This window comes from Octodon degus, unplaced genomic scaffold, assembly GCF_000260255.1.
Source record: "Octodon degus isolate 3935 unplaced genomic scaffold, OctDeg1.0 scaffold00104, whole genome shotgun sequence".
Classification (NCBI taxonomy): Eukaryota; Metazoa; Chordata; class Mammalia; order Rodentia; family Octodontidae; genus Octodon; species Octodon degus.
The window spans coordinates 58154-84761 of NW_004524680.1; the positions used below are offsets into that span (position 1 = coordinate 58154).

General features: G+C 40.8%; 1 protein-coding gene across 8 annotated transcripts in view; it reads right to left on the reverse strand.

Annotated features, from left to right (window-relative positions):
* Bcl2l13 (BCL2 like 13) overlaps nt 1-26608 on the reverse strand; it is a 97596-nt gene that overhangs the window by 31628 nt on the left and 39360 nt on the right. For 3 of the 8 annotated variants that reach the window (XM_023723905.1, XM_023723904.1, XM_023723909.1), the window contains 3 exons: nt 14015-14122; nt 9115-9271; nt 5314-5383 (listed from right to left, as the gene is read on the reverse strand). In XM_023723905.1, coding sequence (XP_023579673.1) covers nt 5314-5383; nt 9115-9271; nt 14015-14122 — 335 coding nt within the window. Of the gene's footprint in view, nt 1-5313; nt 5384-9114; nt 9272-12669; nt 12741-14014; nt 14123-26608 lie in introns of those variants that run through there. The other 5 variants (XM_023723910.1, XM_023723912.1, XM_023723911.1 and 2 more) reach the window with 5 other exon arrangements.

Consider the following 26608-nt stretch of genomic DNA (forward strand, 5'->3'; position numbering starts at 1 on the left):
CAGCCCACCAGGGGGCAGGGCTGGCTGGCATGTGGTGCTGGGGGATCGAACCGCGGTCCCTAATGCTTTTGCCAAGCTTGTTCCAAGTAGGTGCTTTAGACCACTGAGCCATCTCTCCAGCCCCCAGGCTGCTCTTGTACTCGCAAAGATCCTCCAGCCTCAGCCTCTCGAGTGAGGTGTTATAGGCATGCAGCACCACACCCGGCTTTCTTTTCTTAAAAGAGTACTGGATAAAGATGCCTTTGGAAGGGAAAAGGAAGAAAAAGGAAAAAAAAAAAGGAAACAGCTTTTGTACATGGAGAAGGAAAGAAGGGCTGAAGGGAAGGAAGGGGACTGGTTAAAAAAAAAAAATTAAGAAGGGCTGGCGGGTTAGCTCAGTTGTCTAAAGCACCTTCTTGAGTAAAATCCCAGTGTGCTGTGCCATGCCAGCCCCGCCCGCAGGGGGCGCTAAAACAGACCACTGAGACTGGGCGTGGTGGCACGTGCCTGTCATCCCAGCACTCGGGAGGCTGAAAACAGGAGAATCACTAGGAGTCCAATCTACGTAGTGAGACCCTGTACACCCTGTCCTAAATACAGGAAAAAAAAAAAAAAAAAAAAAAAAAAAAGAAAGAAAGAAAAAGAAAAAGAATTAAGATATCCTGTGCACAGGCACAAATTTCTTTTTCTTTTTTTTTTAATCAACAGCTCGAAAGCTATTGAGGATTTTTGTTTTTGTTTTTGTTTTGTGCAGGGTCTCACTACATAGCTTGTAGCGATCCTCCTGGTTTCTGCCTCCCCATGGCTGGGATTACAGGCACGCGCCACTGCGCCCGGACTCCATCGCCAGCCCAGTGCGCCCGAGGGCAGGGCCGGTGCGGCAACCGGTGCCAGGGATCGAACCCTGGCCCCTGTGCTTCATTGAGTAAGCGCTTAGTCCGCTGAGCTATACTGCTGGTCCTACAAATTTCTTATGATGAATGTGATCCTGATGTATGGCAGATATGTATTAATTCTAAAAAATAAATAAAATAAAATGAGGGGAAAAAAGCCTTTTACAAATGAACTCAGTTTTCTCCAACCCGCCATGCTTTGTGCACATTTCCTTTTCTCTCTGTGGGTATTTTATTTTAGTTGCATTTCATTTAGTTGCTGGATAGTTTTATCTGTGTAAACTTGATGCTATAAATTTGATGTTGCTCCCTCGTCACCCTGCCCCCGTGGGCTTTGTGCTAATGAGTGACTGAGTATGATGACACATACCTGTATATAATCCCAGCTACTCAAGGGGCTGGGGCAAAATGATTCCAAGTTCAAGCCCAGTCCTGGCAACTTAGCAAGACCCTGTAAAAAGCTCATGATATGGCTTGGTGTCTACCACGAACAAGGCCTGGCTTTAATTCCTAGCATGCACATACACACAAAGGGCAGAGTGAGAACACTGCTTTTGGGTAAAGATGCAGGATATTTCAAGTGTTTTCCTTTAACTGGTGGTATGACAAGATACCAAAGACAAAAAAAAAGCTTGCAAACATCATGCTCAGTGTAACGCATGAGGTAATCCTTTCCAATTAGGCACTCTGATTTTAGCTGCACTAGGGGAGGGGCAGATTCCAACAGCCTTTATCATAACCCAGACACTTTGCAGCCCTTGAGGAGAGAATCATTCAGCTAACCAAGTAATATTTTAATTGGTACCCCTCTTTTACGTGGAGTAGTCAAGCCACAGCCTGATTCAGATGAGTGACAAACATGAACAGGATTGCATGAAAAGAAAGCATGAAGAAAGATAGTGAAGACCAAAGCTGACTCAGATTTTTCACAACAGTCTCAGGATTGAGGGTGGAGGATAGGGCCTAAAAGAACCGGTTACACTAGTCACTATGCAGGTGTGACAGAAGAAAATGCCAAGGTAGGGAAGGGCTGGGGATGTAGCATAGCACCTGCCTGGTAAGCACCAAGGTCCTGAGTTAAATCCTTGGTATTGTAGGGGGAAAAAAAAGGCAAAGAAAATGAGTGATAGAAGACACCTGAGTACTTGACGTTTGGCATACTAGGAAATACCATCACACCTAAGCTAAAGTCTATTCCAAATGTTCATATGAGGGCATTTTCTTTTATACCAAAAAAAGATGCAAATAGATATATACTGCTAACAACATATTAACATGCCCTAACAGTGACAAGAGTCATGAACAATGCACAATGTTTCAGTCAATAACAGACCACATAACAGTGGTCCTGTAAGATAACATCTAGTGACATCATAGGTACCAGAGTTGTGTACATACACTCTGTGATGTCATAATGAGGTCACCTAAAGATGGATTTCTGACAACATTCCCTCACCATTAAGGGACACATTGCTGTATTTGGAAATAAGATTTCATATATATTAAAATGACTACAACAGCTGCTGCTTACTCAGTATTTATAATACTCTGGTTTCTCTTCAGATAGTACAAATCAAAATACTATGGTGTCTCATGATGTACTATTTAACATTTAGTATGTAATTTGATTCTAGTGAAATGTATGGAAATAGTACTGACTCCATTTCACAGATGAGAAAATGAAGATTGAAAAAGCTTAATCAACCTACCCAAATACACATATTCAGTCTGTAGCGAAACTAACATGTAAAAAAGTTGATCTCAGAGAAAATACATTGGTGGCTACAAGAGGCTAGGTGACTGCAGGGAGAAAGAGATTGGGAAACAATAATACAAACTTACAAGGGCTGGCCAGATAGCTCAGTGGACTAAAGCGCCTACTTAGGCAGAGCGCAACACCTGGGGTTTGATCCCCAGCATGGTGTGCCAGCCCTGCCCTGGGGCGCACCAAGACCACAACTGAGACTGGGCATGGTGGTACATGCTTGTAATCCCAGCACTTGTCCGATCTACCCTGTAGACCCTGTCCTAAATACATTTTAAAAATGAAAATAAAAAACTTACATAACAATTAAAAAGAGTAAATTTCATTGCATAGCAAATGATGATGGCTAATGACAATATACTGCATTCTTGAAAAATGTAAAGAGATGGGGCTGGAGAGATGGCTCAGTGGTCTAAAGCACCTACTTGGAACAAGCTTGGCAAAGCACAGGGACCGCGGTTCAATCCCCCAGCACCACATGCCAGCCAGCCGCGCCCCCTGGTGGGCTGAGCTGGCCACACACACACACACACACACACACACACACTCTAAATGTTAAAATAAAAAAAATAAAAAAATGTAAAGAGATGTTACATGGTCTCATCCCAAAATGGTAATTATGTGAAGTAATGGATTTATTAATTAGCTAGGTTTTAAATTATTAAATTATTTACCTAAAATGGTTATCTCCCTTCTGTTTTTCTGTTATTTCTTTTTGGAATTCCTGTTAATCAAATGTTGAACCTCTTGCTGGACTGAATGCCTTATTTTGTCTATTTTTAAATATCTTTTTCTTCTTATACTAGGTTCTAGAAGATCTCTACAAAGTTGTTATTTTCATGGAGTTTTTGTCTCAGCTTACTATTAAAGCTAACTTGATCTTTAAAAAAACAATAATAATTAGCTAGGTTTAACTATTCTACAATGTGTATATACTTCAAAATAGCACCTTGTACTAAGGACATAAAAATGTTTTTAAAAAAAAATTTAAAAGCTGAAATTTGAACAAGTCAAATTATATACCTAAAAAATCATTATCAAGTAGGTACATGATCAGACCTGGTCCTCCATATGATCAGGTTCGACATCCAACCTTGGACTGAAAATATATGGGGAGGCTGGGGAGATAGCTCAGCATGCTAAGCACCTGCCTGGCAAGTGCAAGGATCCAGGTTCAATCCCTGGTACCACATGCTGTGCCAGCTCCAGACACTAAGCCAGCCACTCACCAAAACTGGGCATGGTGGTGCGTGCCTATATTCTCAGTGCTGGAAAGGCTGAGACAGGATGATCACTAGGGAGTTCAAGCTGTGTAGTGAGACCCTGTAACAAATAAACAAACAAAAAAAAAAAGGAAGGAAGGAAAATAATATACTGGGGAAAACTGCAACATACACACTCTTTTCCATCTCGTTATTCTCCAAATTATACAATATATAACATTAAATAGCACTTGCATTGTATTAGATATTGTAAGTAATCTAAAGCTAATTTATATGAATGGGAAGACATAAATAGTCATATACAAACACTACAGCTTTTTATATAAGGCAATGAGCATCTAAGAATTCTGCTGAGAGAAGTGCAGGAACCAACCCACCACACATACAGGTGACTACATAGAGATAACTGTAAATAGCTGAGCAGAGCTGGCTATCTGCAAAAATAATTGTACTGAATTTTCTCTTCCCTAGCAATAGATTACTCAGTCATATTTCTTCCTCATATTATATCCCCTTGTATGCTGCCTTTTCAAGTAACTGAAAGTAGATGATGAAGTCTAAGATAGTGGATTAGTAGTATGATACACTAGAAAAAATATGGTGGCTAGAATCAGAAGGCCTTATGCTGGTTCCCACAGTTACTCATCAAGAGGTTCTAGAAATATTATTTAATTCTTTCTTCTCATTAGTCTTGTCTAAAGTAAGTAAATAACAAAAGCTAATAAAATCTATCCCGCTTTCTTCAATGGATGGTTGTGATGATCAAACAAGATGCAACATGTAAAGTATAAAACACAAATGCTATTACTAAATAAGAGAAGCAGAAGGGTCTATCTTATAGAGACTTCAGGGCCAGCCAAATAGCTCAATGAATTAAGCTGGGGGTTGGATCCCTGGGCCTGCAGTGCCTGCCCCATCCCAGGGCGCACTGAGATGGCAACTGAGACTGGGTGTGGTGCACGCACCTACAATACCAGCTCTAAGGAGGCTATAAACAAGCAGATCACTATGAGTCCAGTCTAGTAGTGAGACCCTGAACACCCTGTAGGCCCTTCCCTAAAAAATAAAAAGACTTTACTTTTCTGTAAAACATATTCATACACTGATAACCAAGACTGACAGATGTTTCACAGTATCCTCAGGATTGAGGGTGGAGGATAGAGCAAACATGGAGACAAACATGTCTAACAGAGAAATAAACAAATGATGGGAAATTCTGGGCACACAAAAATGAAGGTCAAGTATGCTACGGGGCTCTATGTTGAGGCTAAAAAGAACACTGCAGCACTGACCCAAACAGTGGAACCACAGGAGTCCACTCAACACAGCTACATTTATACGTTCAGTGAGACGGCACTGAGATGGCAACTGAGCATAATGCTAAACAGTTCCACCTAGGCTTTATCATTAACACACTAAAATCTCATAAGGGTAAAGACAATTTGATTACTACCTTATTCCAGCCGCTGGCATGAACTGCAGTCTCCAGTACGCATTCTCGATATGCCTGATAGGTCACTGGCCTGTAGAGATTTTTTAAAAGTCTGTGTCACAAAAAAGGAAAATTCTACGTGTTGCTGAAGTGATTAGAACTATTTAACATACAGCTTTATACAAGATAATAGTTCCAATATTGGATATACATTTTTTCCAAGCATCCTATAGGCTGAGATGCACATTTGGGAAAGTAGTTAACCTAGCAATATATGTTCCCCCATGTGGTAATGAGGCTGGAACCCAGGGCCTTTGCACTGAGCTACATCCCCAGTCCCTTAAAAAAAAAAAAAAAGTCTCACTAAATTGCCCAAGCTGGGCTCAAACTTGTGATCCTCCTACCTCAGCATCTCATAAGCATACCCCCAATATGCCCAGCTCTCATAAGCTTTTGGTTTTGTTTTGTTTTTGGCAGAACCGGGGATTGAACTCAGGCCCTTTTTTTGTTTTTGGCGGAACCGGGGATTGAACTCAGGCCCTTGTGCTTGACAGGAAAGCGCTTATTCCACTGAGCCATCTCCCCGGCCCCTCTCATAAGCTTTTTATAATTACTTGGAACTTATTTAGTACAACTTCTATGTTGCAAATAAATAGATGGATTACTAACAGAGAGAGAATCAAGTAACAAGTAAAATTACCTACATAATATAATGCCAGTCACATATACATAATTTTAAAATTTTTGGAAGCCACATTAAAAAACGAAACTAATTCTTGAAAGTATAATAATATATTTTATTTTTTTTTAAATATTTATTTATTTATTTAGTGTGTGTGTACGTGTGTGTGTGTGTGTGTGGCCAGCTCAGCCCACCAGGGGGCAGGGCTGGCTGGCATGTGGTGCTGGGGGATTGAACTGCGGTCCCTGTGCTTTGGCTAAGCTTGTTCTAAGTAGGTGCTTTAGACCACTGAGCCATCTTACCAGCCCCATAATAATATATTTTAGCAAAGTATATTCAAAATGTCATTTCAGGGGGCCTGACCATTAGCTCAGTTGTTTAAGTGCCTGCTTAAGCAAAATGTCATTTCAAAAAAGCTCAATACCAAAAAACTGTGACATATTTTACACACACACACACACACACACACACACACACACTGAGAACTGAACAGAGGACCTCCCACACTAGGCAAGTGCTCTAGCACTGAGTTACACCTCAAGCCTCCTTTTTTCCTTACTAACTTTGAAACCTGGTGTGTATATTACACTTTCTACACAGCACAGACATTTCAGATGTTCCCTAGCCACACCTGTCATTTAGACACCATTGTGGCACTGTCAGAATCCTAGCCTGAACTGAGAGCAGTGTGGCCTCAGGAGGCAGATCCATCTGGATGTAAATTCCTATCTTGCTGCTTACAAAATGTGTAAAATGATAGTTCATGGCAATGTAAAAATATAAATATATAAAAATGTAAAATCTTACACAGTAAGATATAAGTTAGTTATACCTATATCATTTTAAACATTCACAGACTGAAGAAATCAGACCAGAACGGTCAGAGCAGAAAGTGTCTCTGAAATGGAATTTTAAATTCTACAGGCAAGGCTCCTCCCACTCCTTTTTACAGGTCTATTAATACTTTTCACAAAACCTATTTGTGGGTAAGTTTCACTGAATCTATTATCCAAGTTACTGATTTCTTCAGTTACATGGCATCACTTTTTATTTGCTTTAATTTACACGTGGAAGCAATGCTAAAATATATAGCACCTTAAGTTCTTCAACAAATTAGTGAGACCTGAGTATTGCTATCACCCAACAATTTGGGTATTTTTCAGCCAGGCCGAGTACCACATGCCTGTAATCCCACAACTCAGGAGGCTCCCCAGTAGAGACCAGCTTGGGCTACAAAGTGAGCTCAAGGCCAGCCTGAACTACCTGGTGAGACCCTATCTCAAACCAAAAAAAAAAAAAATTGGGTTTTGGGTGTGACTAGTATTCACATACAAATTATCAGAAAGGCTAGTCTCTACAAGTCAGAACTTTAGTGTAAGATTTCAAGCTAAAAATAGGGCACAATGTATAGCCCTTACTTATTCTAACTCCTCTCACCGTCAATGTTTTTTCCGGTACCTGGATCCAACATGAGACCTTGTGCTTGTCAGACAGGAGCTTATGCCACTGAGCTATATCCCCAGCTCTCAACTTGAAAAGTAATCCAGTAATATAGCTCTTTAGTTTTAAAATATTTTAGATATTTTTTGTCTTAAAGAAAATTAAGCCTGGCACGGTGGCACATGCCTGTAGTCCCAGCACTGCGGCACAGAGGCACTAAAGCAGGACGGTCACTACGAGTTCAAGACCAGCTGGGGCTACAAAGTAAGCTCAAGGCCAGTCTGAATTGCATAGGAAACACTGTCTCAAAAGGCAAAAAAAGAAAGAAAACTAAAATTGTTCCTTTAATCTTACTATGTATAATTACAGTTTTTACATTTGCTCATTTCATTAGAATATGCAGAAAGAAACTGAACCCTCCTAAAACCCAAATGACTCCTTTTAACACTATAAATTTTGCCTATACAGAAGGAGTTTGCTTATTACAAAGAGATTTGGCATCTGAATTTCATCCCTCTTAGGGAAGAGTTCATCCTATTTTATTTTTATTTATTTAGTTAGTTAGTTTGTATTTTTAGGGAAGGGTTTATAGGGTGTTCAGGGTCTCACTACTAGATTGGACTCATATTGATCTACCCGTTTATACCTCCCAAGAGCTGGGATTACAGGCGTGCACCACCACGACCAGTCTCAATCACCATCTCAGCATGCCCTGGGGGTGGGGCCAGAACTGCAGGCCTAGGATCAAACCCCTGGCCCCTGCGTCTGCCTAAGCAGACGCTTCAATCGGCTGAGCTATCTGGCCGGCCCTCATCCTATTTTATAAAGATGTCAATTTTCATTAGGATAAATACACCTCAAATTCATACCAATTCCTTAATAATTTCAATAAAAACAATTACGGGAAATTGATTTTTAACATCCACATCAAGTCAGGTATGGTTGTATATGCTAATAATTCCAGCATTTTTTGGGTGGCTGAGGCAGGAGGATATCAAGTTTGAGTGCACCCTGGACAATTTAGTGATTTAGCAAGGCCATGTCTCAAAATAAAAAAGGGCTGAGAATGTAGTTAATTACAAAGGTCTGATATCCTAATCCCCAGTACTGCAAAAACAAATAAAAAAAACAGATTTAGAACAAATGAACTGATTGTGTTTTAATTTACTTTCATTCTTCTAGCTTCTGAGCTTCAAAATGGTCAGAAACATATCTATGAGGAAAGCCCCTAAGACTGCAGAAACAATTTCATGGACAGATGTGCAACCCTAAAGTTTAGCAACATCTGGAAGACAGATATAATGTTAAACACAAATATCCAAAATACTGAGATAATACTAATCTCTCCTTACGATGTACAAAACCTGAGCCATTTTATTTATGTTGGCCGACAGAAGGAATGGTAATAAAAAGTGGTCAGGACAAAAGCAACAGCTTGTGTTTATCATGTTATAAACACATCTGTTGAAATCTTATAGCTGAACAAGTAAATACAAACCACAAAAATCTACGTTGGAACAGTTAAATCACTGCTTTGAAGCATGGCTCTCACTCAAAACACAAGCAGCTGCTTTAGAAAAGCAAAAGACAACTGAAGGAAAGTGACACTGTTCACCTAAAGCCAAACCTTAACCACCCAGCGTGGCACAAGATCCAGAGACTACTGAGAGAAGCACATCCCCGCGGCAACAGTAACTCACTGGCTGAGGAGCACTTGCAATGCTTTCTGTAGAGGCTCTTTCAGGTCGTGGGACACTCTTTCTCCAAGATGGCCCAAGCAGTCTTCTACTGAGCTTTCTGGGTTAGCAGGGCTGAACACGGGAGAAGTGTGACGATCAAAGCCTGTGCTGGTGAAGGCTGAAGACAGCAAAAGAGAAACCTAATTTAATTAATAGTATGAAGAATTTGTCATGGTCTAAGACCTTGGGAAAAGTTACCAGTTACAAGCCATTTAACAGTCACATGGGGCCTGATGTAGCTCATTAACAGAACACTTGCCTAACATGCATAGGCTTTGCATTCAATCCTTAGTAACACAACAAAAACAGGGTCAGATAATCATTACAGATATTAATCTTGTCTAGAACACAAAAAACTGATAGGTCCTAAATTTAGTTTTTCTTAAAGGGTCAGGGTTTCTTCTTAGTATCAGGAATTGAACTCAAGATCTTACTCTTGCCAGGCAGATGCCTGTAGCTATAGCCCCCAGTCCTCTTAAAGGGTTTTAATGGAAAAATGTCAGTTTAAAAGAAGCAAGCAAGGCTGGGGAGATAGTTCAGTGGTCTAAGCACCTGCCTAGCAAGTGCAACAACCTGGGTTTGATCCCTGGTACTGCATGCCACGCCGCTACTGTAACTGGGTGTGGTGGCACATGCTAGTAATCCCAGTGCTAGGGAAGCTGGGACAGGAGGATCACTACAAGTCGGAGCTGTGAAGTGAGAGCCTGTGTCCAATAAATAAAATACAATATAATATAAAAATATACTAGCAGAACTAGAGCTCACTGGTAGCAGAATATACAGCTCACTGGTAGCCTAGCATGTAATGGGCATGTGTTCCAGTCCTGGGAGCGAGGGGAGGAACACCAACTTTAATCAGCTTAGTTTGTGACACTGATCAAGATAGTATATAAATAAATGAGAAGCAACTCCTGGTTCTATCATCCCTCTCTTCTTTTAGTATTTATTTTTAGGGTTCTGTTTTACCCTTCATAAATGTGGACATAAACCAGAGTCTAATCAGGTTACTCCACCTCAGAAGATTAGTTCCTGCTTTTATTCCTCCCACCTTTTGTGTTCTGGTTGTTTTGACACAGGACCTCCCTCTTTAGTTCAGGCTGGGCTTGAACTGACTATGTAGCCCAGGCTGGCCCCAAACTCCCAGCAATCGTCTCACCGCAAGCCTCCTGAGTGCTGGGATTACAGGTGTGTGCCTTCATGCCCAGCTTCCATTCCCTTATTAAAATAAACTTCCTAATTCAAAATTACTGCGCATGAACCAAATTTAAGATTATGAAAAAAAAATTTAAAAAAAAAAGATTATGGCAGTTATACAAATATTCTCAGTCACGCCTGTTGGCACATGCACATAATTCCAGCAGTGTGATAGGCTGAGGAAGGAGGATCACATATCTGAGCCCAGACTGACTAACTTAGTAACTTAATGAAACTATTTCAAAAATAAAAATTAAAAAAGAAAAAAAAAAAAAAAAAAAAAGATCAGAGACTAAAACTCAGTGCAAAGGTCTTGTGCTCCATCCCCAGTGCCACAGACAAACAGCAACTCCCCAGCTTCTCTAACCCCTCATTTCCCCCTTTTTTGGTACCAGGAAGGGAGCTCAAGACCTCACTTTTGCCGGGCAGATGCTGTGCCACTGGGCTGTACCCTCAACCCGATTCCTACCTTCGCGTTACAGAGCTCTATCCATTCCCTGACTGCTCGGAGCAGGCGGGACCACTGCTATGCGTATACAAACTGGATGCAGGCACAGAATTCTAGCGCAGACACTCACACCTGTTGCTAAGAGTTACCAATTATCTTACAATACTGATTACACTGATCTAATGCTTCCTGGTACAAGACTGCAAATTTCCTGCCGTGCCAGCCCTGCCCGCAGTACACTGAGACTGCAATTGAGACTGGGCATGGTGGCGCATGCCTGTAATCCCAGCTCTTGGGAGGCTGTAGACAGAAGAATCACTACGAGAGTCTGACCTAGAAGTGAGACCCTGAACACCCTGTAGACCCTTCCCTAAAATACAGGAGAAAAAAAAGACTGCAAATTTTACTATTTCCTTATCTCTAAGATAGACAAAAAATGATTTTAAAGAAAAATTATAATGTTCACAAATAGCTTTGTTTTCTCAGCAAGCTTAAGAGTATCCATTTTAAGTCCAGTACAGTGGTGAACGCCTATAATCTCAAAACTCAAGAGGCTGAGGCAGAACAATCATGAGTTCGAGACCAGCAGACCAGCCTGGGATACAAAGTGAGCTCAAGGCCAGATGGAACTACATAGCGCAAGACATTGGCTCAAAAAGACAAAAAACAAAATAAACAAGGGTATCCATTTTAATACTCAGGGCTGCACAATATGGGACTCAGTAACTAAATGTATTTAAGCCTTTGTTCTTCATCTCTTTCTGCCTTTTGCCCACTTCATTACAAAGAAATAGTATCAGAATGTGCATAAAGGCTTAAGAAGGAATTGGAAACTTCATCAAAATGTTGATGAAAAGAATATAAAAAAGAAAACATTATTTGCAAATTTTATATTCTCCCTCTACCAACAAGGAACTCACTTATAAATTTGTCCCTTAAAAATTACTGGGCAAAGCTAAGCATGTAGTTCAGTGGTAGAGCACCTGCCTAGCATGCATGTAATCCCAGGTTTGATCCAAAGCACTCAAGGAAAAAAAAAAAGTAAAAAGAGAGGTGGAAGAAGGAGGTTTGCATGCTCAAGGCCAGCCTAGACTACACTGCAGGACCCTGTCTCAAAAAAAAAAACAAATTATTGGATAATAACATATCCATTCAAAAATTTACATAAGAATATTTTTTTATTTTATAATTCTTTTTTTTTTAATTTTAAATTATTTATTTATTTTTATTTATTACATTTATTTATTGTGTGTGTGTGTGTGTGGCCAGCTCAGCCCACCAGGGGGCGGGGCTGGCTGGCATGTGGTGCTGGGGGATCGAACCACGGTCCACTGTGCTTTGCCATGCTTGTTTCAAGTACGTGCTTTAGACCACTGAGCCATCTCTCCAGCCCCTACATAAGAATATTGATAGCAGCATTATATATAATAGCCAAAAACTAGGAACAACTTAAATATCAACTGAGAAATAGATAAAATGTGGTATATATCCACACAATGGAAAATAACCACAAAAGGTAAGAAGTACTGATACCTACTGTAAAATGAATGATCTTTGAAAACATTATGCTAAGTAGAAGGTAGTAACAAAGCACCACAGAGTGTATGATTCCATTTATTTGTATGTCCCTATCAGGCAAACCCACAGAAATAAAAAGCAGATCAGTGGCGGCCTTGGGTGGGGTTGCAGTTAGGCACTACTGCAGCAGGCAAGGCAAGTGCCATTAATATGCATAGGGTTTCTTTTTAGAGCGTTTAAAGTGTTCTAAATTTAGACTGTAATGATAGTTGTACAATTCTGTGACTACACTAAAAACTGAAGTACACTACTTAAACCAGTGAATATTAGGCTACATGAAATATGCACATATAAGGGACCGGAGAGATAGCTCAGTAGAATAAGCGCCTGCCTAGCAAGCACAAGGGCCCGAGTTCAATCCCCGGTTCTGCCAAAAAAAAGAAATATGCACACATCAACGAAACTATTGAAAAGTCACGAGGCAAGATATTTAATAGAGGGCTAGCTCAGCGGATTAAACATCTGCTTAGGCAAGCACTAGGGGACCAGGGTTCAATCGCCATGCCGTGCCGACTCCACCCCTGGGGCACCCTGAGACAGGGCATGAGACTGGGTGTGGGGGCACATGCCTGTAATCCCAGCACTTGGGAAGCTGGAAACAGGAGGATCACTGAGTCTGATCTGTGCATTGAGACCCTGTAGACCCTGTACTAAATACATTTTTTTTAAAAAAAGATTTAATAGAGTGTTATTTAAGTTATGTGTGTGGGTTTTTTAAAAGCAAAAGTGAAGACAGAGAGAGAAACTGGCTCTTCAGAGTAAGGCTGGGCCTAGCGAAAGAGGAGAAAAATGATAAAACACATCTAGGAGATAGAGGAGTATTGTGAGGAAAGCCATGATATTTAATGTAGCGTTATTTATGAAAGAAAAAACAAGAATCAACTCACATGCTCCCTTCAATAATAAAGGAACAGGCCGGGCATGGTGGTGTATACCTGTAATCCCAGCACTTGGGAGGCTGAGGCAGGAGGACTTGAGTTTGAAGCCAGCCTGGGCTACACAGTGAGTATGAAGCCAGCCCAAGTTAGCTATATCATAAGAACATGTCTACAAAAGGTAGTAGGATAATAGACTGGGGATGTGGCTCATGGGTAGAACTCCTGCCTTGCATGCACAAGGCTCTGGGTTTGATCCCAGCACCACACATACACAGACACAAAGGTAGGATGGTGTTAGTAGCAAAATATGTGGCTATAAAATACATAATAATTGTAACTATAGCATATAAACATGCAAAAATAAGAGCTTATTTTTTTTCCTTTTAATGGTGTTAAATTTTATAAACATATCTCCTAGGAAAGAAAAAAGACTACTTTCTAGTTTTACTTTTTTTTTTTTTTTAGGACAGGGTGCACAGGGTCTCACTTTGTAGATCGGACTCACAGTGATTCTCCTGTTTACAGTCTCCCAAGTGCTGGGACTACAGGGCATGCTACCACGCCCTGTCTCAATGGCCTTCTCAGCGCACCTGGGGGCAGGGCCAGCAAGGCAGGCCTGGGGATCGAACTCCCAGCTCCTCCCAACTCATACCAATGAAGTTGTATAATGCTGAGACTATCCTACTATGAACATGAAATTAAATCATCAAACTAAGCCACACCAAATAGAACCTGACAATTAGGAAAGTAAGAATAAACAGACCTTCAGAAATTTCTTTGTCCAGGGATTTTAGCTCTTCTTCAATTTCAGATTTAACTTGTAATAAAACTTCTGGGTCCAGAGACTGTGATGCTACATCTCGCTGAACACCTAAAACCAATCAAGAAAGGTCACTTACTCAAAGAGGAAAAGAGAAGCCATTTCAGCTATTATGTCAGAAAATGTAAAATCAAAACTCAGGCTAGAGAGGTTAGGGGATGCTTTCTAAAATCATTAAGAAAATCACAACCAGGCTGGTGGCAAAGGTCTATAATCCCAGTACTTTCATAGGTTGAGGTAGGAATATGCCAAGTTCAAATCCAGCCTGGGTACCTTAGTGACTTAGCAAGACTGTGTCTCAAAATAAAAGATAAAAGGAATAAGGATATAGCTGGAAGGCTGAGAGTAGGATCACAAATTCAAGTCTAGTCTGAGCAATTTAATACCTCAGTAAGACCCTATCTCAAAATAAAAAATTAAAAAAAGAGGTGAGGGGACCAGGGTTCAATCATGCCATGCCGGCTCCACCCCTAGGGCACCCTGAGACAGCGAATGAGACTGGGTGTGGGGGCACACGCCTGTAATCCCCAGCGCTTGGGAAGCTGAAAGCAGGAGGATCACAGTGCACTCCCTGGGTTTTCCCTGTTTAAAGACAAAAGAAAAAGAAAAGAGAAAGACCCTACTGAAACCTAAAAATAAAACAATTATTTTTGACAGTCCAAATTCAGACTAGTCAGTTTGTTTGCTTTTTCCCCATTTATGTATTTAGTACAGAGTATCACTACACAACTCGAACTTGTAGCAAACCTCCTGTCTCAGTCTCCCCAGTGCTGGAATTACAGGCTTACGATATCACGCCAGTTATGAGGCCAGCAAGGCACTCCCAGGGACCTAGGGCCAGCACAGCTTCCTGTACCAGAGATTAACTTTCGACCTTGCATTTGCCAAGCGGGTGCTTAGACTGCCGAGCTATCTATCTCCCCAACCCCACAAGTCAATTTTATTTTATTTTATTTTATTTATATTTGTGTGTGTGTATGTGTGTGTGTGTGTGTGTGTGTGTGGCCAGCTCAGCCCTCCAGGGGGCAGGGCTGGCTGGCATGTGGTGCTGGGGGATTGAACTGTGGTCCCTGTGCTTTGCTAAGCTTGTTCTAAGTAGGTGCTTTAGACCACTGAGCCATCTCACCAGCCCCTCCACAAGTCAATTTTAGTGACAATGCATAATAATATTTAACTGTCAGGCATTTTTAGTGATATCAATGCATAATATCCAACTATACTATTTTCAATGTATATGCATGTATGTATGTGTAGTTATAGATTCACTAAATTCTCACAGCAACTCGGAGACAGGTATTATTAGTACCCGTATTTTGTGGATGGGAAACTGATATAAAGGAAAAGATGTGAAAGCAGATACACAAGTGCAGGCATTAGAGGTTCAATCCCTGGCATGCCGCGCCAGGGGTGCACTAAGAGGCAATTGAGACTGGGCGTGGCGGCACATGCCTGTAATCCCAGCTCTTGGGAGGCTGAACACAGGCGGATCACTACAAGTATGTAGTGAGACCCTGTAGACCCTGTAGCCCCTTACTAAAACTAAAAAAGTGGATATACAGGCAGCAGAGCTCAGATACAAAATTGCTGGTATAGATTCTGCTCTTTACCACTGCACTCCCAGCATCTCACAACACTTGAAAGTGTACCACATGGAATCAAAAGTTCAAAAGTCTAGGACTTCCTAGTTTTAAAAGACTTCACAGTGGTGGGTGCAGTGGTGCACTTACAACCCCAGCTACTCTGCAGGCCAAGGCAAGAAGATCATGAGCTTGAGGCCAGCCTCAGCAACCCTATGTCAAAAACTAAAAGGGGGGCTGGAGAGATGGCTCAGTGGTCTAAAGCACCTACTTGGAACAAGCTTGGCAAAGCACAGGGACCACGGTTCAATCCCCCAGCACCACATGCCAGCCAGCCCAGCCCCCTGGAGGGCTGAGCTGGCCACACACACACACACACACACACACACAATAAATGTTAAAATAAAAAAAAAAAAAATTTAAAAACTAAGAGGGCTGGGGACTGTAGCTCAGTGCCAGCCCTTGGGGGTTCAATCCCCAATATCACACAATACCCAAAAGAGGGAGAGAGGAGAGGAAAAGGAGAAAGCTTCATAGAAGATTCTAGTTCTCACTAAAACATGGTAACTCTTCAGGGAACAGAGAAATTTTTCTTCTGCTTTCAGAATTTTTAGTATTATTAAGCAAGATTTTTATTTGAACAAAAAATTTTGATAAAGATTCAAGCCACAAGGTCCTGAGTTCAATAGATAGATAGATAGATAGACAGACAGACAGACACAGAGATATAGCCAGGTGTGGTGGCACATACCTATAATCCCAGCACTTGGAAGGCTGAGACAGGAGGATCATTGCAAGTTCAAGACCAGCCTGAGCTACCAAGTGAGCTCAAGGCCAGCCTGAACTGCACAACAAGATCCTACCTCAAAATAAGACAAAAAAAAAAAAAAAAAAAGATTCAAACTATTCAGCAGAATCCACAATTCTGGGATGTGGACAGACTCATAATCACGCTGATAATACAACTGGTTTATGCTGAAGGTATTCAAGGATGGAATCTGGTCACTTTGGTCACATACAAGTTTACATGAACAATAGTAAGAAGATGCTGAATCAGAAACTTACTAACCAAGTTTTAGTAAAGGAAAAGTAGTAATTTATTTCCCTAGAGATCTGAGATAAATATATAGTCAAGAGTGGCAATGAAAAGGCAGTAATAGCTCAGAGACATACTTACCTGATTTCCCAAGTTCGATCCTGAACCCCTGGTACACCACCCAGCCCCAGAACCCCAGGCATGCCCACCTGGCCCCAAGCCCTGGAACTTGACATGGTGGTACATGTCTGTAATCCCAGCACTCAGGAGGCTGAGACAGAAGGATCAATGCGAGTAAAGACCAGCCTAAAGGCTATAAAAGTGAGCACAAGGCCAGCCCAGAACTGCATAGCAAGACCTTGTTTTAAGAGAGAGAGAGAGAGAGAGAGAGAGAGAGAGAGAGAGAGAGAGACAAAGCAAAGCAGGCAATGAAGTTCCTCCCTATTCCTCTCTCCTCTTTACAAAAATACCATCCAAAGACTGGGGTTTGGTGCTGCTCACCTACAATTCAAGCTTCTTGGGAAGCTGAGGCAGGAGGATTGAGAATCTGAAGCCATCTTGAGTAACTGAGCAAGACTATACCAAAATATTAAAACAGCCAGGTAAGATAAGACACCTAATCCCAGCAGGGAGGGAGGCTGAGTTAGAAGGACTGTCAACAATTTAAGGCCAGCCTACACTACATAGTGAGTTTAAGGTCAGTATGAGCCGTAAAGCAAGAATGTCTTTAAAAAAATAAAAAATAAGAGCCAGCTAGACAGTTCAGCAGACTAAGCACCTGCTTAGGTAAGCACAGGGACCAGGGTTTGATCCCTGGCATCACATGCCGAGCCAGCCCCACCACAAGCCTGGGCACCAAGACCCAGCATGGTGGCACACATCTGTAATCCCAGCGCTGGGGAGGCTGAAAACAGGAGGATCTCTACAAGTCCGAGCTGCATAGTGAAACTCTGTACCAAATACATACATACATACATACATACATACATACATAGATGTGCTAAATAATCTACAGGGCATGTGGGACAAAGAAAAAGAAAACAGGGCAGTAACAGCTGCGGGAGTAATCAAGAACACTTAAAACTCAAGGACACCCTGCTTTTGTATCCTCTCCCAGATGCCTAGCAGGTTCTCACACACAGTATAGCTTAAACATTAATCTTGGACACACAGGATGAGATCTTGTTATGTTCACCTGAAGTAACCCAAAGGCTGAGACTCAAGATATATAAAGATCAAAAGTGGGGTGGCAGCCTTTTTGCTGTAGCCCTTGCTTTGTTTGCATTGAGTGTCTGTGTGTCGTTGTCTGCTGCTGGTGCCCATGAGTCTTTCCCAACACATACATAATAATATAATTTTAAAAAAAAATAATAGAATAGTGTTAGGAATGTAGCTCTTTGATAGAAGGTCATTGGCTCAATCTCCAGTATCATCATAAAAAAAAAAAAAAAAAAAATCTCAGCAAGAGGCAAAGCAGTATGACAGGCCACAGAGCTGAGAGCTACGTACCCTCCACTCTCACTAGCCTAACAGTGATGGAGCACCCACTATACCAGATATCATCCTAAGTCTCTAACTAGCATAGACCAGGATATGGTGTGTCCAGACTCCTCAAACTTCATATGGAGGATGTCAGTTCAGGAGAGGCAGAAAACTGAGGATTTACAAAACACCTGTCAACTAGCAGGTGAATATTTCACGTGTTGCTTATTTTACTTCCAGATCAACTTTATACAGGAAGAAATAACGGTCCCATTTTAAGACGAGGGAACTTATTGAGCTGTAGCTTAGAAGTACAGCTTGTGCTTATTAGCACACTGCCAACTCTGGGTTCAACCCCCAGCATCTTAAATAAACAAAAAGATGAGGAAACTCAAGCTGGAATAAGTCACACCACAACTACAGAGGAGCTGTAATTGGAAATCAGATCAGCCTACTTCTGACTACTTACTACTAAACCTCCATCCAGACTATATCTTCCTCCTCCTCTGCCTAAGAGACAAGGAAGGAAGTATCTCAGAAACACTACTGACCTAACTGAACAGTAACAGAGATCAGAAAGTTGTCTCATCAGCATAACACCTCCCCCCACTGCCACTCACAGCGCCTTATGTGATCTTCACTCATGGAGCTGCAGTCTAAGAGAAGGCTTATTATCATGAACAGATTTATATTCCCCAAGACAGTACAGGCTTTTTTTCCACCCCTTAAACCAGGGATTAAACTCAGGACCTTGCACTGGTGAGGCAGGCGTTTATGCTGCTGAGGTATATCCCTAGCCAGGCTACTTTTACTTTTATTGTAGGAAAAGGGAAAGAAAGTTCTTAGTCTTGAGCCAGGTGTGGTGGCACATGCCTGATGTCCCAGCACCGGAAGGCTCAGGTAGATGGATCACCTCGAGTTCAAGGCTGGGCTGGGCTAGTGAGTTCAAGGTTAGCCTGAACTAAAAAGTGAGACCTTGTCCCAAAAAACAAAACAAAACAAGTTCTTTTTTTTTTTTTTTGCAGAACTGGGAATTGAACTCAGGCCCTTGCACTTGCCAGGGAAGCGCTTATTCCACTGAGCCATGTCCCCAGCCCCCAAAACAAGTTCTTAATCTCTTACAGATAATGGAGAAAGGGGAAAAAGCATACAGGAGGGGGCCTGCCCATTAGCTCAGTTGTTTTACGTGCCTGCTTAAACAAAGCAGTCAGCCTCAGAGTGCTGTGGTTCCATACCCAGATACTCAAGTCAAACCAGACCTGGGCAACCTGAGGCAACCAAAAAAAAAAAAAAAAAAGCAGACAAGAGAAAATCTAATAGGTACTTAATAACTTAAGGGCAAGGGAAAAAGTACACAGGAGAAAATCTAATAAGTATTTAACCATTTAAGGTCCATTATTTCTCTACCTTCTAGCATTCAATTTTGTTTTGTTGACAGGCTCTCACTATGTAGTTCAGGCTGAATTTGAACTCACTGTACAGCTCAGGCTGGTCTCAAATTTGTGATCCTCCTGCCTCAGTCTTCTGAGTGCTGGATGCACAGAAGTATGCCCGTCAGTTTGTCCAGCTCCTTTCCAGCTTCTTGGAAGGCAGCCTAGTAAGGTGGGAGATAAACTCTGGAGCCAAGAATTGCAATTCATCACTACGCGTGACTTAGGTAAGGATAATCATCCTTCGAGGCTCTCTTTTTACGTAAAAGGTGGAGATAGTACCTACCATAAAGGGTGTTGTCAAAGTTAATGACAGCAATAAGTCAAGTACTATCACATCAAAAATGCCCAATGGAGGGACCATGGTAAACAATGTGACTAGTATGTGCAATGCCCTGGGTCCAATTTCCTGCATCGCAAAAAAAACCCCAGCAGAGTAGTTCCCACTTACTAATCCCTTTTTTTTTTTTAATTTTTTTAAATTTATTTGTGTGAGTGTGTGTGTGTGTGTGTGTGTGTGTGGCCAGCTCAGCCCACCAGGGGGCGGGGCTGGCTGGCACGTGGTGCTGGGGATTGAACCGTGGTCCCTTTGCTTTGCTAAGCTTGTTCTAAGTAGGTGCTTTAGACCACTGAGCCATCTCACCAGCCCCCACTAATCCCTTTTATTCTTTAAAATGTCTCTGGGCCAGGCATTGTGGGACACATCTGCAATCCCAGCACTCTGGAGACTGAGAAGGCAAGAAGATCACATATGAATTTGAGGCCAGTCTGGACTAAAAAGTGAGCTCAGGGCAAACCCAGAATCCAAGGTAGGACCCTGTCTCAAAAAATAAATAAATATATATATGTATGTATGTATTTTTTCCCCTTTTGTCTACTTATTCTAAACATTCTTCCATAACAGAAGGGTAAAAACCAGATTAAAAAAAAAATTTTGGTTGGCTTTCTAAACTCCTTCAAGCATTTCAAAACTGACATCTGCTATCATTTTGCACTTAGTCTACCTTTTAGATTAAGCCCAAGGCCTAAGCACTAAGCTGTACCTCCAGACCATTTTAATTTTGAGATAGCATCTTTCTAAATTGCCCAGGCTGAGCTCACAGCTGCAATCCTGCCTTAGCCTCCCAGTGTGCTGGGACTACAGGTGTGCGTCACAAATGCCTAGCTAAACCCTAACTATCTAAACACTTCAGACCCTTGTCATAGAATCTACTGGACTGGGTGGGTTTTTAATAAGGATTCTGATGTGAACCAAAACCTCACATTTCCTGGATGTGGTCCCCATTCCTCTCCATTTTCGTTCTATTCATATTAATCTGGACCACCATCCCAAAAGTGCATACAAATAATCAAGATCCCTAGATAGTGTTACTTACCTGTTTTAACTGAGTTGCATTTGGTGTGATTTTCTTACCTTTATCCAAAATCACATTAAAAGACAATGGTTTGAAGTCTAACACTGTATGATAAAGATATTTTCTACTCATTTCTCTGTGCCCTGTATTATAATGCCGCAGGTGTAGAACCATGTTCCATCCAAATTAAAAGTTTGGCTTCCAATTATGGAAAAAAATGATTCCTGAACCAACGTATTTCTCTATTTTCTTTGTTCCCCCTTCTTCTGGCTTTGACTAAGAACCAAATTTCTGAATTCAAAAGAACCAAATTCACTGCTTAACAGTAGTAAAACTGTATTGGACTCTCTCTCTCTCTCTCTCTCTCTCTCTCTCTCTCTCTCTCTCTCTATATATATATATATATATATATATCCCCTGTTATTTCTATCATGGAAATATATGGTAGTCCTACTTCTCATTTTATTTACATCTCTTATTATATATTCTCATATGACATACTATATGCTATGAGGAATTTTTATCAAAAATAATTCAAGGTTGGAGATACAGCTCTGCGGCACAGCACCTACCTAGCCAGAACAAGGTCCTGTGCTCCATTCTCACTACCAAAATAATAATTCAGTATGAATTCATTGCCAATTTCTTCATATCCAACAAACAAAATACAGTGAGTTAGGTCTTTGCCATCCACGGACTGTCCTTTCTTTTCCTGATCCTTCAAGGACCAGTTCATTTGTCTCTACTTCTCCACAATGTCTTCAGTGACTTTTTTTTTTTTTTTTTTTTTTTTTTTTTGCAGTATGGGGGATTGAACTCAGGACTCTGTGCTTACCAGGCAAGCACTTATTCTATTGAGCTATCTCCCTGGCCCAGTGACTCTACTTTTATTTTTATTTATTTACCTTTTTTTTTTTTTGCAGAACCAGAGATTGAACTCAGGTCCTTGTGCTTGCCAGGGAAGCACTTATTCTACTGAGCCATCTCCCCAAGTGACTTTTTTTTTTTTTTGTGACTCTATTTTTAAAAGTCGCTGAAACAGATTTAATATTAGTCTATGCTACATAATTTAACACTTACATATGTATTATACTGTATTGTTTGATATCTTTATTATATTTTATCATTTTTCTGACCAGATGATAAGTACTTTGACATATCTCCTTTGTCTAACACTTATGTCAAGCACGGACTAGAAACTGCTCAAATAGGTGTCAGGGGTAGCTAGCGCTACCTACTACGACGCACACTCCCAGTCTTACATGTGCAGACAAACATTCGTGGATTAAAACCTCACTGCACTGTCTAGTACGTACAGCAATGTCACTAGGAAGAAAGGATCTTAAGGAGGCTCTCTGAATTTACACGTCACTTTTACAGGCAGAACATAAAAGATACGTATAAATTCAGAGGATAGGGCTGGCCAGATAGCTCAGCAGATTAAAGCACCTGCTTAGGCAGAGGAAGGGACTGGGTCTGATCCCCTGTGTGTCATGCCGGCCCCCAGGGCGCTCTGAGATGGTGACTGCAACGGCGTGGTAGCACAAGCCTGTAATCCCAGTGCTTGGGAGGCTGAAAACAGGAGGATCCCTACGAGTTCAATCTGTGTAGTGAGACTAAATACACAAAACACATTAAAAAATAAATAAAATTTATGTACTAAATACATAAAAAATAAATTCAGAGGAATCAAATAATCAAAAATAATCAGTTATCCATATATTTTGAGGCTACATACATGAAAAATGTTTAAAGAAATAAAATAAGAAGTCATTTTACAGGGCTGGTGAGATGGCTCAGTGGTCTAAGGCACCTACTTAGAACAAACTAAGCTAAGCAAAGCACAGGGACCGTGGTTCAATCCCCCAGCACCACATGCCAGCCAGCCCTGCCCCCTGGTGGGCTGAGCTGGCCACACACACACACAAAATAAATAAGTAAATAAATAAATAAATGAATAATAAAAAAAAAATTAAAAAAAAAGAAGTCATTTTACATAAAAGAAATTATAACAGCCCAACCACATACATAGGACAATAGATCATTTAAGGTGACTGGTCATGATACACAAAACATAAAAGAAACACAACTATTATCTCCTGAGTGTTTTAATCAGTGACTGAACCAAATTTTAGATTTATGGTACATAAAGCTTGTCAAGTCCCTCATGGACTCAGAATTTCAATGATTTGCCCAGACCCTAAAAAAAAAAATCACAAAGAAACAAGATTAGACACTAGATCTTCTGATAAGTAAAATTATTACAGAATCCTATAATGAACAATTATAATCTTGTACATAGTGACAAAAAAGAAATGCTATTGAGTCCTAGAATATGATTATAATTTTTGACATACAGTAACAAATAAGGAATGCGTGACGCTTTGCCATCTGTCATCTGCCTCTTTTTACAAAATCTCCATACCCAAAGCACACCTGAACACAGACATCCCATCAGAACACCACCAATACCACCACCATCCTACAAAGTAAATTACAATAATGTCTAGTTACCATATGCCTCACCAAACCAGATTAAAGAAAAGTAGCTGATTAGAGGAGTGTCCATTCTCATGAGACTAATGTGATGCTGATTACACAGGACAAGTTGTCATACTTGATAATAAGCCATGTGGAAAGCCTAAACCAGAAAAAGTCTACTGCTGTTTGGGTACAAAAGGCTATTTAGCTAACCAATGACACAGACAGATTCAGTGATTTTTCATTTAATTAATCCTCTCCAACAGACTTTCTAAAGGATGGAGTTACACAGTAGGGCCAATACAGCATAAATCCTGCATTATAAACCCAGGAGAAAATATTTCAAAGATAAACAGACTTTAGCACACTAAATCCCACCCACCTCAGTTTCAAATGAAGAGTCAGATGAGTCAGCAATCATATTCCAGCCCTAAAATTTGGAGCTAAAATTCATTCAGAGTATCTGATTAACAAGTTATAACCAGCTGAACATGCTTGACTTCTAAGAACAAAATACTCCCTAAATCTGACTTCCCAAACTGAAGCGCATTAAAAATATCTATAGGGGATTAGGTAACATTCAGTGATAAAGCATGTGCCTGGCATGCACATGCATATGGTCCCAGGTCAATCACCAGCATTACCAAACCACCACCATCATCAACACCATCTACAAAATTATTAAACACAGGTTTCCAAGCCTACAGCCACACCATGTATCATATGGTTCTGAAGGTCTCTGATTTAAGTATTTACACAAGAAGTCTCATCAAATAATGTTTCAGCCATGCATGGTGGCCCACACCTGTAATCCTAGCACTTAGGAGGATAAGGCAGGAAGACTGACACAAATTCAAAGCCAGCCTGGACTACATAGTAAGTTAAGGCCACCCCGAACTATAAATTGAGACCCTGGCTCAAAAAACAAACAAACAAAAAAAAGTGCTAGACAACCTAACTAATTACAGTCAAGTTAAAATTGTCTACTGATGGCTGGGAATATAGCTCAGTGGCCCAAGTGCCTGCCTGGCAAGCACAAGGTCCTGAGTTCGATTCTTAGTAACCCTCCACCCCGCAAAAAAGATGTCTAATGAATACCAAGACAACATGTTCAATTCTCCATTAAATAGCAACAAAAAATAACCTAAATGATACCTTACTAGACTAGCAAGGGAAAAAAATGAAACTTAAAAACAAAGCATTAGCCAGCCATGGTGGTGAACTGTATTGTATGCCTATAATCCCAGCATTCGGGAGGCTGAAGCAGGAGGATTGCTGTGGGTTTGAGGCCGACATGGGCTACACTGAGTTCAAAGACAGCCTGGACTACATATCAAGACCCTGTCTCAAAAAAAAAAAAAAAAAAAAACACTGCCAGGGATTACAGGTGGTTGTACCTGCCTACAATCCCCAGCTACTTGGGGGAGGCTGAGAAAGAAAGATGACAAGTTCAAGCCAGGGCAACCTAAAGAGATCCTGTCTCTAAGAAGCAGGCTGTAGCAGTACACTTCTATATTCCCAGGATTCTGATGGTTAAGGCAGCAAGATCACAAGTTTTGAGTCCAACATAAGCCAACAAGAACCCATCTCAAAATAAAAAAATCAAAAGGGCTCAATGTGAAGGCCTTAAATTCAATCAAAGACTGTGAAAGGATGGATGGATGGATGGATGGATGGATGGACAGACAGACAGATGGATAGATGGATGGATGAATAGATGGATGGATGGATGGAATGTCTGAATTAACTGATTTTTTAAAAGGGAGATGTAGCTCAATGGTAGAGCACCCATGGTTTCAATTCCCACTACCATACACACACACAAAAAGCCAGTCAGTTTTCCAGTTTCTAGTGTTTCTACCTCCCTCAGGCTTCCAAACTAGAAGAGAGAATGAGGGGATAGATTTAAAAGAGAAGAATTCATAAAAAATCCACCATGTACCCACCACCAAGATGTAGACTAACAGAAATCAGGATCGACATCTCTTCCTGACAGAAAAACTAAGAATAAAATACTACCCATCTCCAGAAAAAATACATTCTAAATGAAGTTATACAAATCTGTGTTTAAAAGGTGATCTGACATAGCAATGTAGTACTCCCTAGCCCCAAAATGATTTAAGATTCAAGAAAAATCATCAAAATAGGGATTTTCACCAGAAGTGGACAATCCAATTCTACAATTCATATGGAATTACAATAGCCAAAGAATAGTCAAAAGAAAAAAAAAAAAAAAGGAATAATCAAAGTAATCTTCAAAAAGAACACAGTTGGAGATCTTCACAAAGTTCAAGGCAAGGGGCCGGGGAGATGGCTCAGTGGAATAAGCGCTTCCTTAGCAAGTGCAAGGGCCTGAGTTCAATCCCTGGTTTGGCCAAAAAAAAAAAGAAAGAAAAAAAAAAAGTTCAAGGCCCGCCTAGAGTACACAGTGAGATGTTGCCATAAAAATAAAAATAATGGGAGCCGGGTAGATGGCTCAGTAGGATAAGCGCTTGACTGGCAAACACAAGGGCCTGAGTTCAATCCCCGGTTCTGCCCAATAAATAAATAAATAAATAAATAAATAAATAAATAAATATAATGGGGGGGGCGGAGATGGCTCAGTAGAATAAGCACAAGGGCCTGTGTTCAATCCCTGGTTCCGCCAAAAATAAATAAATAATTAAAAATAATAGGGCTGAGCAGGCAGCTCCACAGTCTAAGTGCCTGCCTGTCAAGTACAAAAACCCAGGTTTGATCCTGGGAATCACACGCTACGTCAGCCCCAGAACCCCAGGCATGCTAAGCCAGCCACTGAAACCAGGTATGGGGGTACACGCCTGTAATCCCAGCACTGGGGAGGCTGAGACAGGAGCATCACTACACATCTGAGCTGCCTAGCAAGATGCTGTACTAAATAAATGATTAAAATGATTAATAAATAAATGATTAAAATGCAAAAAAAACTAATTCAAAATGGACCAGAGGTATAAATTCAAGTAATTAAAAGCATAAGAAATCAAACAAATCAAGCTGGACTTCATCAAAATTAAAAAAAACTCACTGAAGAATACTAAACCAAACAAATAAATAAAACTTTTTTATGGGGCTGGAGAGATGGCTCAGTGGTCTAAAGCACCTACTTAGAACAAGCTTAGCAAAAGCATCAGGGACCGCGGTTCAATCCCCCAGCACCA